The sequence below is a fragment of the Anneissia japonica genome, unplaced genomic scaffold (assembly GCF_011630105.1).
Source record: "Anneissia japonica isolate Jap-2015-1 unplaced genomic scaffold, ASM1163010v1 scaffold287778_len1315358_cov176, whole genome shotgun sequence".
Lineage (NCBI taxonomy): Eukaryota > Metazoa > Echinodermata > Crinoidea > Comatulida > Comatulidae > Anneissia > Anneissia japonica.
Genome location: NW_022702824.1, coordinates 1032052 through 1044924, shown reverse-complemented (window position 1 = coordinate 1044924; position 12873 = coordinate 1032052). Strand labels below are relative to the sequence as shown.

General features: G+C 35.6%; 1 protein-coding gene across 3 annotated transcripts; it reads right to left on the bottom strand.

The window, feature by feature from the left end:
* LOC117104045 (pyruvate kinase PKM-like) lies at positions 1-11932 on the bottom strand. Of its 3 annotated transcripts, none has more exons than XM_033244698.1 (11): positions 11888-11932; positions 11155-11360; positions 10580-10671; positions 8638-8757; positions 7215-7407; positions 6877-7019; positions 6175-6302; positions 5221-5371; positions 4462-4614; positions 3660-3826; positions 1-3266 (listed from the first exon to the last, which is right to left on the bottom strand). In XM_033244698.1, the coding sequence occupies exons 2-11, from the start codon at positions 11336-11338 to the stop codon at positions 2978-2980; spliced, it is 1620 nt and encodes a 539-aa protein (XP_033100589.1). In that variant the 5' UTR covers positions 11339-11360; positions 11888-11932; the 3' UTR covers positions 1-2977. The 3 variants fall into 3 exon arrangements, with proteins under 3 accessions (XP_033100589.1, XP_033100590.1, XP_033100591.1); XM_033244699.1 differs by having other exon boundaries at positions 11770-11893; XM_033244700.1 differs by lacking the exon at positions 11888-11932 and adding an exon at positions 11743-11762.
* Between the last annotated feature and the right edge of the window lie 941 nt (positions 11933-12873).

The following is a 12873-nucleotide window of genomic DNA, read 5'->3' as shown; positions in this document are numbered from 1 at the left end:
TTATGCATAAAAGACTATTTAACTATTTTAATCAATTTAACATCTTAAATGACCATCAATATGGGTTTCGTCAGAATCACTCAACTTGTGATGCAATATTTGAACTCGTTAATAACATTATTAAATCATTTGAAAATAAACGATTTCAATTAAGTTTATTCTTAGATCTATCAAAAGCTTTTGATGTTTTTAACCACGAAATTTTAATTTCCAAACTTTTCAGATATGGTATCGGAGGTATTGCTTTAAAATGGTTTATACGTTATTTGAAAAATCGTAAACAATTTGTTTCTGTTGGATCATGTAAATCATCGACGAGGGATATAACTTGTGGGGTGCCACAAGGGTCGGTCTTGGGGCCGTTACTTAATATATGTCAACGACTTGAGTAGAATTAGTGACACACTCCAGTTGGTATCCTTCGCCGATGATACAACGTTTTTTTTTATTCAAATGAAGACTTCAATGTTTTGTTCAATACGTTTAATAATGAGTTAAAAAATATTGGTTCCTGGTTCATCTATAGGTACTATTTCTTCAAATTTTCTCACCTCAGCCCCAACCATGTTGGTAAATCGTTATCGAGTGAGGACCTAACTTCCACAAAAAGATAGACATATAAAATGAAATTTTTAAAATTTGGAGACAAAAGTCAGAATTAGTTTGATATACAGTAAAATACTTGTTATGTTAAACTCGCACACTTTGACAATTTGACATTTAAAATACTGAAATATTTTAAATATTCTATAAATTGAAATTTAAAATATATCAACCACTGTTCGGTCAGCTAACACAGATAAATAATGTATTGTTAGCACAATAGGTAATCATTTACAGACTAATAAAGAGGTCCATCTTAGTCACTTCAAATATCGCTGCAGCATACTTAAAGTACTGTTGCCTTGAAACTCTGTGCCTCCCTCAGCTCTACTTTGCTTGGGGATGAGGTAATCATGAGTAAATTAACTGAGAAAGATCCCCAAACGAAACAAACTCGTTTCGAATATTTAAGAATTAAAAAACACAAAAAGAAAACATTCTGACAAATTTTGCTTCATTGTCTATCTTGTCACTATGTATTTCAATTTTATATTTTAATATAATAATGCCTAATACCTTAAGATTAATTATGAACGTAAGTAATGCACCATGAGGTACTGTCCCTTTTTCAGGTTAGTAAGACTAAAACCTCAATACTGTATATGGAAGTCAATTTTTAAAATGTCATGATTATAAAAATTAAATCAATTATAAATTATTTACATTCACAAGGATAAATTTGAAAATAGTGACAGCTGCATCGAATATCAAGATAGGCGCAGGGTTACTCTAACACATTTTAAATAGGCTATTGCATCGATTGTATTGCAGGCATCTATAGAGAGCAGAGTTTAATAAAAAACAATATAGAAAATTATGGTGCTGGTGAATTTGTAGCTATCATTGTGCCTATAAATGAGTTGTTTACATATCTGTCTAATTATAACAATCATTTAACATTATTTAAATAAATTCTGACTTGATTGAATGATTGATTGATTTATATAAAAATGGAATGTTAAGATTCACAAGTTAAATTCGATTTACAATACCTTTAATACCTTTACACTATACATACATTCATAACATGCCAAAACAGAATAGCTCAAGGGTCTAACCCAGTGGAGGTGCCAGCGGAAATTCAGGGGAACACTCCACATCCCCCGCCCCATTGGGGAAGAAGCCAATCAATCATCGAACACTGCTTTGAAAATGCATCTTTACACTCTCTGAGTGCCATTACTGGGCATCTACAGGTGCCCGTTTTTAAAATTTGCTCAAACAATGGAATAACTGGAGTGGAAACTCTCATCGGTGATATTAGACCCCACTGTCAGGAAACTAGGGCCTCTTGTTGGGAAAAATCTGGTGCCGTCCACAGCTCAAAATTGGTCTCGCTGATAGCTTGACTGTATCCTGTAACACTCAAAGCCTAATAATGAAAGACTAGATACTTCTGAACAAATGTTTTTCTGCACTATATCGCCCTTGTCATGCAATGCATCTAAAGGTACAGTAAATGGATATGTATTAATTTGTATTCATGTATTCATTTTTTTTATACATTAACTACAGTATTACAGTTGATCTTGCCTAAGTTGAATCCAAAATGCCATTGAAATATTGTTTGAATTAGATAAAATTTGACTTACAGATTGTTAATTAATGGAAAACCTGGTATCTAATTTTTAGGCAGAAAGCTAACCCTTCAGCCAATTATTAGCTAGTTCACCAACTGTCGCTTTCAATGATAGTAGCATGGTCCAAATGAGGAATGATACAAATGTAATACATAATAAGTATACCAAAGATCAGTAAACCTCAAGAAAGTGCTCTAACATTTCAGTAATAATAAATTGCAAATTTTACATGATATATTTTTCTATATTAAATCATTATATATTTATTTCAGTTTTTGTATGTGTATAAAATATACTGATTATGAAATTCTTGCTCATACAGTACATAGTTAGTAAACATACTGTACATCTGTTAGTATTACGGCGGCATCAATTTGAAAACTGAATGAAACTGACCTGTGTACTAGGGAAGGAGGTGGTCCTACACAAGAATTTTTTGTATATAGATGTCTGGAAATGTGGTTCCATTGGGGCTCCGATCCTGCCCACCCACTCCTTGGTCATGGACCTGAAATAAGCCTGTTAACATGGCTGGGGGAACGGGCCCCCCACTTTTTGGGACAAAATGCATAATGTCTATGCAGATTTTTGTATGATCGGAAAGAAATGCAAGAAAAGAGTGGGGGACCCCCCACTTTGAAAAACGTTCTACCAGCCCTGCTTAAATATTAGTATTTTGAGCTCCTTGATAACAAATATATTTTCACCAAAAAAAAATACCCTAGATTTTCAGGTTTTTGATCCGACAACCTGGGCAAGACAAGTTTTTTTCATCCTTAATTTTCAGCTTTGACTTAGATTTGGATTATTCTGATGGTGTTGGTAAATCCTTGACCTTTGCGCCAACCCGATATGCAGATAACGGTTGAACCATCCGATATAAAGCCACGTTTCTTAGCAACCTGGATTGCATACGTGAAGTGGTCCTCCAGGTCATCCTGCCAATTTTTGTCTCCTTCAGGCTTCGAATAAAAGACTGGAAAACATCCGCGCCACAAGTGGGTCTGCCGCAAAACCTTCTGATCACGACACACAGTCAAAACTGGAGCAACTGGTCGGTAGCGAGAGATGAGATGAGCAGACCTGTCAATCAAATGCAAGATCAATTAATCTCAATGATGATTATGATGGTGATAATACATGATTAGGATGTTGATGGTCATAGTGATCATTAATGATAAGTAATGATAGGGATGATGAATGGTCTTGATGATAGTACTACTGTATGTGATAATGAAAATGATGATGATGATAATGCTTGACGATAATGATGATAAAGATTTGGATTATGAAAATGATAATGCTGATGATGGTGGTGAAAAAGATGATTCTGATGATGGTACTGATATGAAGATAATGATGCTGATGATAGATGATGATGATGGTGATAATATCAATGATAAATACAATGCTAATGTATTGATTAGATTAGAATTATAATAATCAACAGGGAAAGACAATGTTCATTTGAATCACCTTCCAGTCTCAGTGAGAACAATGATGGCACCGGCCTGGCATTTGAAAGATGCTCCGACTGCTGCCAGCGCAATGGTTTCGGCCGGATCGGTGGGAACAGCAACTTCATGGATGCGCTCCTCGTACGTCTGCTTATGGAACATTGCCGCTTCTGCCTCGCGAGCAACCTGAAAAAAAAAACAACAACATAGTAATAGGATAATAGGAAATCTATTTTAAATACTAATAAAAATATGTTTAAAAACCCCACAGAATATCAGAATATTAAACTTATCAGAAATGTATAAATTATTTAATTACAGGAAAATGACAATATTTTGTTAATCACAAATTTAAGTAAGTGTAGGAAATGTATGTTATATATTGAAATTTTAAGCAACACAATATTACATGAAAATAAATATGAAAATTGTGGGAAAAAAATATAACAAAGAATTATATATTGAAACCCTTCTTGGTGCTTACATATTCTGTCCTTTGTTTAAAGAACTTTAATTTTTCATGTAAATTTGTATATGTAATAAAAATACAAATTACAATTCTCAGAGAAAATGCTTTATTGAAGGCAATGATCCCAGTATGACCGATTGCAAAGTCTAAAAAATGGATTGTGAAGATCGTAATAAAATTATATCAATGATATAGAAAGCCTGGTTTCTATAACTACAGTCTGTACCATTGCATTAGTTGTAGTGCGTTGTCAGTGATAGCATGTAGCGCTTGTATGGACGTCAAGCTTTCGAGCACTTTCAAAATGCTTTGAATAATAATTATTTAAGATTACAAATTCGCAACATCATACCGAGTGCATCATCTTGACTGCTTCCAAAGGATATTTCCCTTTTGCTGTTTCCCCTGACAACATGACGCAGTCACATCCATCCAAAACAGCATTAGCAACATCACTGGTCTCGGCTCTGGTGGGGCGTGGATTTTTAACCATGCTTTCCAACATCTATAACAACAATAACACAGTAATAAGAATAACAACAGATACAGCAGCAGCAGTATCAGCAACAACTGCAACAATACGAACACTAACAGCAGCAGTAAAAACAACAAAACCAAGAACAAAAACAACAGTAAAATCAGCAACAACAACAACAGCAGCAACAGCAAAAAGTAACAGCAACAACAAAGCTGAAGCGACAACAGCAAGCAACAACAGCAACAGCAACATCAGGAGGCTTTGGTCCCCACATCAGGGAAGTAAGTAGAGATTCATCGGGAAAATATTTTTAAAAGTTTATATCAAATGTTGGTCTAAATCGGATAGGCCTAAATAAATTAATCACCAATGAGATACAAAAAACACAATCCTTAGGTCAAGGTTCCTTGTATGAGCTTCTAGCAGCTTATTATTTTTTTTTTTATTTTCTCACTTGCGAGGGGACACCCCCTTCCTAAACCCTCCCCTCCGCCTCAGGCCACTACACGACCATGCGCTGCCTGTCGGAGTCGTTGCCCTGCCATCAGGGAAATCCTAGTGCCGCCACTGGTATTGGATGAGTACTTAGTTTTACACGCAAACTACAGTATATATAGTATTTTATAATTGTACCTGAGTTGCACAAATGACTGGTTTTCCAACTCTGTTACACAGACTGATCATCTTCTTTTGAGCTAAGAACACCAACTCAGGTTTGATTTCAATTCCAAGATCTCCCCTAGCAACCATTATGCCATCAGTCACTTCCAGTATTTCATCAAAACTATAGCGATAAAAAACCCCTCAATTATTGTAACCACATAGTAGTAAAAAAAAAACTGAACCATGCAGGCTGGGGAAGAGGGAATGCAGCAAATTACATCTACTAAGTGTGGGTCAAAATACTAATAAAATGGCCATTAAAATCATTGTAATAGGGATTAACTTCTGTATTCTTAAATTTCGCACTACCAGGCCGTTTCGTACTCCCATCCCCCAGCCGAAACCAGCCTATGCCCCTGTAAACAGTTTCATAAAGCTGAAGCTCACATAATTTGGTGTTGGTAAAACCTGATGATAGATAATTGATAAAATGTGTTTCTGACAACATTTGTACACTTAAACTGGGCACACAGTGTCTGTATTGATTGATGTATTGACAGCCGACCTACATGTGTTAGTGGAGACCGCAACATTATGAGGCATGCTTCACCGATCATTTTTAATGACTGCCATCGATAATCACCAAAAGGTTTCGCATCATTAAACGCTCAAACAGATGGTCCAACCTTACGTTGAGTGATGCAGTCTGTGCCTGGCTTTATAGAAAGAGATCGGACTATCCTGATTTTGCATGCACGCAATGAAACGAAAAATGCAGTACTACCACAACACAGGGGGCGCCCCATTAGAATTTGAAAAGAATGGAGTTTGAAATTCGAACAGGCATTCTGTACACGCTGCACTTTGCCAGAGTCAGGTCACAAATGATAAGATTTCAACTGCCCAATGATCAGTGTTGCTAAATGGATCATTCAACGGTGTAATGTTGGTTTGTGAGAGGCAGTTTATGATATTTATACTAACTTTTGTAATCCTTCTTGGTTTTCAATCTTGCTTATAATAAGTATGTTCTTCCCAGCTTCTCCGAGGCAGTTACGAACGGCAACTACGTCTTCCTTCTTTCGAATAAATGATGCAAACACCATATCGACCTGTCGGAATGCAGGAGATCAAACAATTGCCACTATTATGAGGTTGAAATCTGGTGTATCTGTACTTACAATTTTTAAATATTTGTGAACATTTTTTATATGATTATTAAAGCTATCAAACTATTATCATTATTATTACAATCCTTATTTTCATCATTAATAAAATGTATATGTTAGGCCTAAAGAACAAACGTTACCCATCACTCACAAATTTTATGCCACTTCTAAACTTTAATGTCATAAATGTACAAAAAAGCTGCTATGACTTTTTTCCCCTTGTTGTAAAGGACATACAAAAATACACTAACAAATTAAAACAACATGGAACTTTAATGACTTTTTTCCCCTTGTTGCAAAGGACATACAAAAATACACTAACAAATTAAAACTACATGGAACTTTAATCGAACTTAATAACTGACCAATCAGAAAATGTTATTTAATAGTCGATATGTGAATGTCCCAAAAACATGCAAGTTTACGTACACTTACAATAGGACATATACCCACTCCTCCAAGGGTCGGTTTTGAAAATACAATTATGAAGCAGGTACTTTTACAAATGTGTACTTACTCCATGCTTGACTCCAAAAGTTATATCAGCTTTATCCTTTTCAGACAAAGCTGGAAGATCAACATTAGCTCCAGGTAGGTTCACACCTTTGCGGCTTCCAAGACTTCCCCCATTGATAATGGTACAGTCTATGAATTTCAGATCTACAGACACAGAAGTATTGCAGATGTTAGGAAATGGTAACTAACACCTTAAAATTAAAATTAATGCAATAATACTGGCATTTACTAAAAAAATATTATACAGTAATCAAGAAAATATATATTTTATATAAAAACTTTTCAAAAAAATTTCATGAATATTTGATTAGAGAAATAATAACAGTAAATACTATTCACCATCATCTATATTATCAACTTGAAGCGATAAAAGGCCATCATCAATGTACACCACTGAACCAGTATCCAAGATCTTTGGCATGTTCTTGTAATCAACAAAGATGCATTCCTCCGTTCCACTCTCGGCGTGCGCATCATTGAACGACAGGCGGATCTTGTTTCCAGCTTTCAGCTCAACTTCTGCAGAGCCACCCTTCAAGAATACAACAATGATGTTTACGATTAAATCCTTAGTTCTTTTCTTAAAATGTGTTGTGATTTTCATCAATTTACGTCTGTTTGGGTGCATTATCAAGATCTGCTTATTTGTTTACACAAAATATACAAGAAGATATCTTTACCCTTCATCAAAGCTGAACTGGATTATAATTTCTTACGTAATTGCAAAACGTTCAGCATTTTTCCAACATTATATTTTGTATTGTTTTAGAAAATAAGGGGTAAAATTATGTACAGTATTATATAGTGGGTAGGGACAACATATGAATTGTTCACAGTAATTCTTTATTGTTCTTTCATATAAACAGGAATGTAATTTGAACTGGCATACTGTACAGTTACAACAAAGGCAAAAGCACAACATCCATAAAATAAATGATTTAACAATACTGAAATACTACGGGAGGGAGGGAGAGAGGGAGGGGGAAAGAATGGATTAATTTAAGCTCTTTTGATTTGGGTTTTTAGTTTTAGTTGCTCTTACTCAATTTGATTTCTTGTGACCATCTGTTTTGTTTAATTATGACTATGATGATAATGATGATGATATAACAATAATTATGGTGATGACATTGAATGATGATGATTATGATATTGATAATGATAATGGCAGCCAGGCCGGGCCCCCCAACCCATCCCCGATTTTGGAAGGCAAGAAAAAGAAAGAAAGAAAGAAAAATAAAATACTGATCGCCCAAAACACCTCAGAGGTTATTTTCAGTCGCATAAAAAACAAAAATATCGCAAGGGAATGCCTTCAGACACCCTAGGGTAGTATTAACTCGATCGGTCCCACATTTCGCCCCTCCCCCCCCCCCCCCCTCACTCNNNNGGGAGCAGGAAAGAATGGATTAATTTAAACTCTTTTAATTTGGGATTTTAGTTTTAGTTGCTCTTACTTAATTTGATGTCTTGTAAACCTTTGGATGATATTATGATATAACAATAATTATGGTGATGACATTGAATAATGATGATTATGGCATTGATAATGATAATGGCAGCAGGGACAGATGTTAAGGAAGGGGGAGGGCAGGCTGGCCCGCCTGTTCCCCCATTTTGAAAGGTAAGAAAAAGAAAGAAAGAGAGAAAAATATAAACCTCAGAGGTTATTTTCAGGCGCATAAAACACAAAAATATCGCGGGGGCATGTGGTATCAACAACTATAAATGATACATGAATGTTAAACAGTACAGTACTTACTCCCTTTAAAAGGCCAGTTCTGATCTCTGGTCCTTTGGTATCCAATGCAATTCCCACATTCCTTGAAAAGGCAAATCTAGACCTTGCTTCTTTGATGTTGTTTATAACACTGTCATGATACTAAAAATAAAAATAAAAAAGAATTTGCAAAACAACAATACCTTAAAAACAATAGATATTCTTATAAAACAAAAATTCCTCATTGATCTGCAATTTCAATAAGGAATTGAGGGAGGGGGTAGGGGTCATGAACTGATCACTTGACACACATTATAATTTTTCAGTTAAAACTGTAATACAAACATTGATTTTTGCACAAAGTATAAATTGTGGATATATGGTTATAATATATTAAGTAGGGCTATGGAAAACATGAAGATTCTTATTTGTATACTTAACCTACTGTATTGTGTACATTTGACATCTCTGCACACAGGCAACACACTACTTTCATAATTTCTTTTATGTGTAAGTTTTTATTTTGTTAAGTAAACATTAATTTTTAACCTGATATTTTTTTTATTTTAATTCATGGTACTTCTCCCCCTCACTTAATCATCAAGAACCCCTTCGCCATCGTACCCCTGCCCCATTAGGATCCCCATTTCAGATAGGCCACTACTCCTACAGAAAGTGCAATATTAGAGGTCAATTATAGTTGAACTAATAATGTAATCAAATATTGTAAATTGTAATTATGCATGACAAACTAATAAGAGAGAATATAATTAAAGATTAAAGAATTTGGCAATTTGATCAACTAGCAATGTACTGATATGAAGCATAAGTCAATAATCAATGTTACTTACAGTGTGTATGTCAATAATTTTTATTGTTAGTACTCAAAGATGCCAATAAGTTCCAGAAAAAATAGCTGAGTAGCTGGAGGCTAGTGAATTGTCAAATAATCAAAAAGTAGTTTGAGGCTATTATAATGACATAACATTGTTGAAAGAAATTGTGTTAAACATATTTACGGTATGGTTCTACAAAATAAGTTTTTTAAACCTAACTGCAACATTATATAACATTATTTTAAAGTAAAATTATTAGCTGGGTAGTTTTAAGGCCAAATAAATTTTAATTGTTAGATTCAAGTCCAGGATTTGAAATTATTTTTTGAGGTGAGGGTATTTATTATTTGGTGTTTACTATCCTATATACTAATGGTTAACAGGCTGGTAAATAGTATTTATTTTTTTTTTTGTATAAAAGCAGTAAAATGAATCTTTGTAATGTATTTCTGCCATTTATGTTCCAACCTCTTCTTAGGCTTGCCATCATTCGTTTGAGACAGTCATTATTTTTACTGTCCATGGAAAAATGAATGTTTTTTTCGAAAAAATAGCAAATAGTAAATTTTTTCATGAGGCTCCAAAATCTGATGAGGGTGGGGACATGAAACTAGCAATTAAATTTATTTGGTCTTGGTTCAAAATTAAAGCAAAGGTTGCACTATAGACTCTCAAGCCCGGTTCTCACAAAAGCCCTAGTATCTGGATCGGAAGCTAACCGTTAGCACCTGCGTGAGAACGCCTGATCGGTTAGTGCTAACCGTTAGCAGTATCCGGATACCGCTAACGGTTAGCAAGCGCTATTGGTTAGCAAGTTGAGGGCGTTTCTATGATCAACCAATCACACATACGCGTTTACAATTTCCAGTTTCTTATTAGCCAGTGATTCGATCATCATATTGTTGGTATCCGGATCGGGATTTTCTCGCATGGACGCACAGCAGCTAATGGTTAGTAGAATCCGGATCCTGCTAACTGTTAACTGCCGTGTGAGAACATAGCCTCAGGGAATTTCCCATGAACATAATGATGTCATATCACATCCCTATTTAGGCATGATGATGATGTCACATAATACCAATATACTGTAGAGCCAATTCACATTTAATTGTCCCATAAAATTTTATGGTGTGGACAGAGCCTTATACCTCATGAGTTCCATGTGAAAAGTTAAGTCGAGCGATGTTCATTCCAGCTTTGATCATGTTTTCTAGGATGGCTGGATCTTTAGATGCTGGGCCTAAAAAAAAACAAACAAAAATAATGACTTGTGTTGAGTCGAGTGGCCGAAAACAGCAAGGCAGGGGCACCGCCTACTACAGCGCTGCATTAACATCGGCGCTGTTTAAGCCACTCCCCGCACAGGGTTTGGTTGGTAAAACCTTAAGACTTCTTGGATAGGGACTTAAACCAGTATATCCACTGCACACATCTGGCTTGTGCACACTTTGTATCTTTTGGAAGAGTAGGGGGTTAACCAGATGATATGGTTCAGCCACTGTCGTGGAATGATTGTGAAGTACTGCAAGCACCTTTCTATTGTTGCACAGTAGTCACGGACCACATGCATATGTAATTCAGCACAGTGAAGCTGCGAGTTATGGGTTATTAAATATAATCTGCACACATTCTCAACCTTCGCACCCCCAGGCTGTTTCACAACTCCAGAGACGTCCAAAAGGGAACACATTTGAGAAGATGATGAAGAAGTAGGCCTACTCACCAATTGTGCAGATAATGCCACTGTTACGAACACTGCCAGGTGTGGACTCAATGTCCATTTTGCTGTAATGGTCCAAAAGGGAGTCAGCATTAAGAGCAGCTTGATGTGCATACTGCGTGAAATGGTCACTATCTTGATCATGGTGGTGCTGACCAACAAGCTCTGCAAATCCATGGTCCGACATGATGGCCAAAACTTAGTCCACTCTGAATAAAATAGAATAAAAATTTGATATATAATAATCAAATAAAAGCATGGTGGGCAGGCCCTAACACTAACAGTGCAGTACTTTACCCAGTGTCGGATCCAGGAATTTGAAATAGAGGGGCTCAGAAAGAGACTTTCAGAGATGGAGGATCTATACTAAGAAAAATTATGATTATGGCACATCTAGATGGCCGAAAATGGCACTCTTTAGCGGGGATCAGGCCCACTTTCAAAATTGGGCCCGATTGTCTGAAAATGGCCCTAATGGGCACGATCGTCCGGGCCCAATCGTCTCCTGGAAATGAAATTCGTCAGTCTAGCCTAGAGGCCTAGGCCCTGGTTATTGGCTAGGCCCCAGCATCGACGGTAAAATGTATAGACCGCGTTGCAGTTTCATAGTAGGCATACGCATTTGTTGCACATTTCAGTTGGCTTCTAGTCTGTATCATTTTAGTACACGCGTGTTTGCCTTTGGCTTCGAATTTTAAGGATAATCTTAGATCTGTTATTAGTATGATAAACTTACCGGTCCAACCAAGAACCAACAAGAACGTACTGTATGTATCATAATATAGGGGGCGCGCTGACAGCTATGACAAAATGTTTAGTACGGTGCAGTATTCAAGTTTATGTAATTTTATACAAAAATGTAAATATATTTATAGATAAGCCGATATAATTTTAAAGATCCTCCTGATCATTTTCATCATCACTTCGAGCCTCATCATCATCATTATGATCTGCATCATCTTCATTTCATCATCATCATCACTTATCTAATAGCCCCATCACTTATCTAATGAAATTAATAGAAAAATAAATTAATTGTGCAATTGTAACGTAGTGAACTTTTGAACTGATGGTTTGGGTTTGCTTTTGTATTGTCTTAATGTGATGTGTTTTTGCTTTTTGATTTTTTTTTTTTTCGTTCTTGTTTACCTTTTGTACAAAATACAGTACTTCAATTCAGCTTTTTGCTGCTAATGTATTTTTTATGAAGGATTAAAAAAAAAAAAAAAGATACCGATTATGGGCCTATTATTATCATCATCATCATTATCATCATCATCATCATCATCATCATCGTAATCATTAGGCCCTATGATGATTTTTTTTTTTTTTAAAGCAAATAAATACAACACATGGAGAGAGTAACGCCTTCAAAATGACATAATTGTAAGATGCTACTGGTATCATAAAATACCCTCTCAAAATTGCTTTGCTTCTGGGGGCGTCAACATCAGCGTGGCCGGACGTTTCCAACAACATTTGGCCGACAAAGTGCATTTGACTCAAAGACCACCGACATTTTTTGTTAACATTTTAATGGATGTGTCACAAGTGACATATTTGGATGCTAGATTTTTATTCGGTTATTTAAATTCACTACTAACAAGCAGATTCGCTATTAAATTAAGGTTGTAGTTATCTCTAGGTTTAATGCTCAGTCACTTAAAAATAAATTTGGCTGAAAATATTAGAAACCCTACACTGTCTTTTATTTAGGCATGC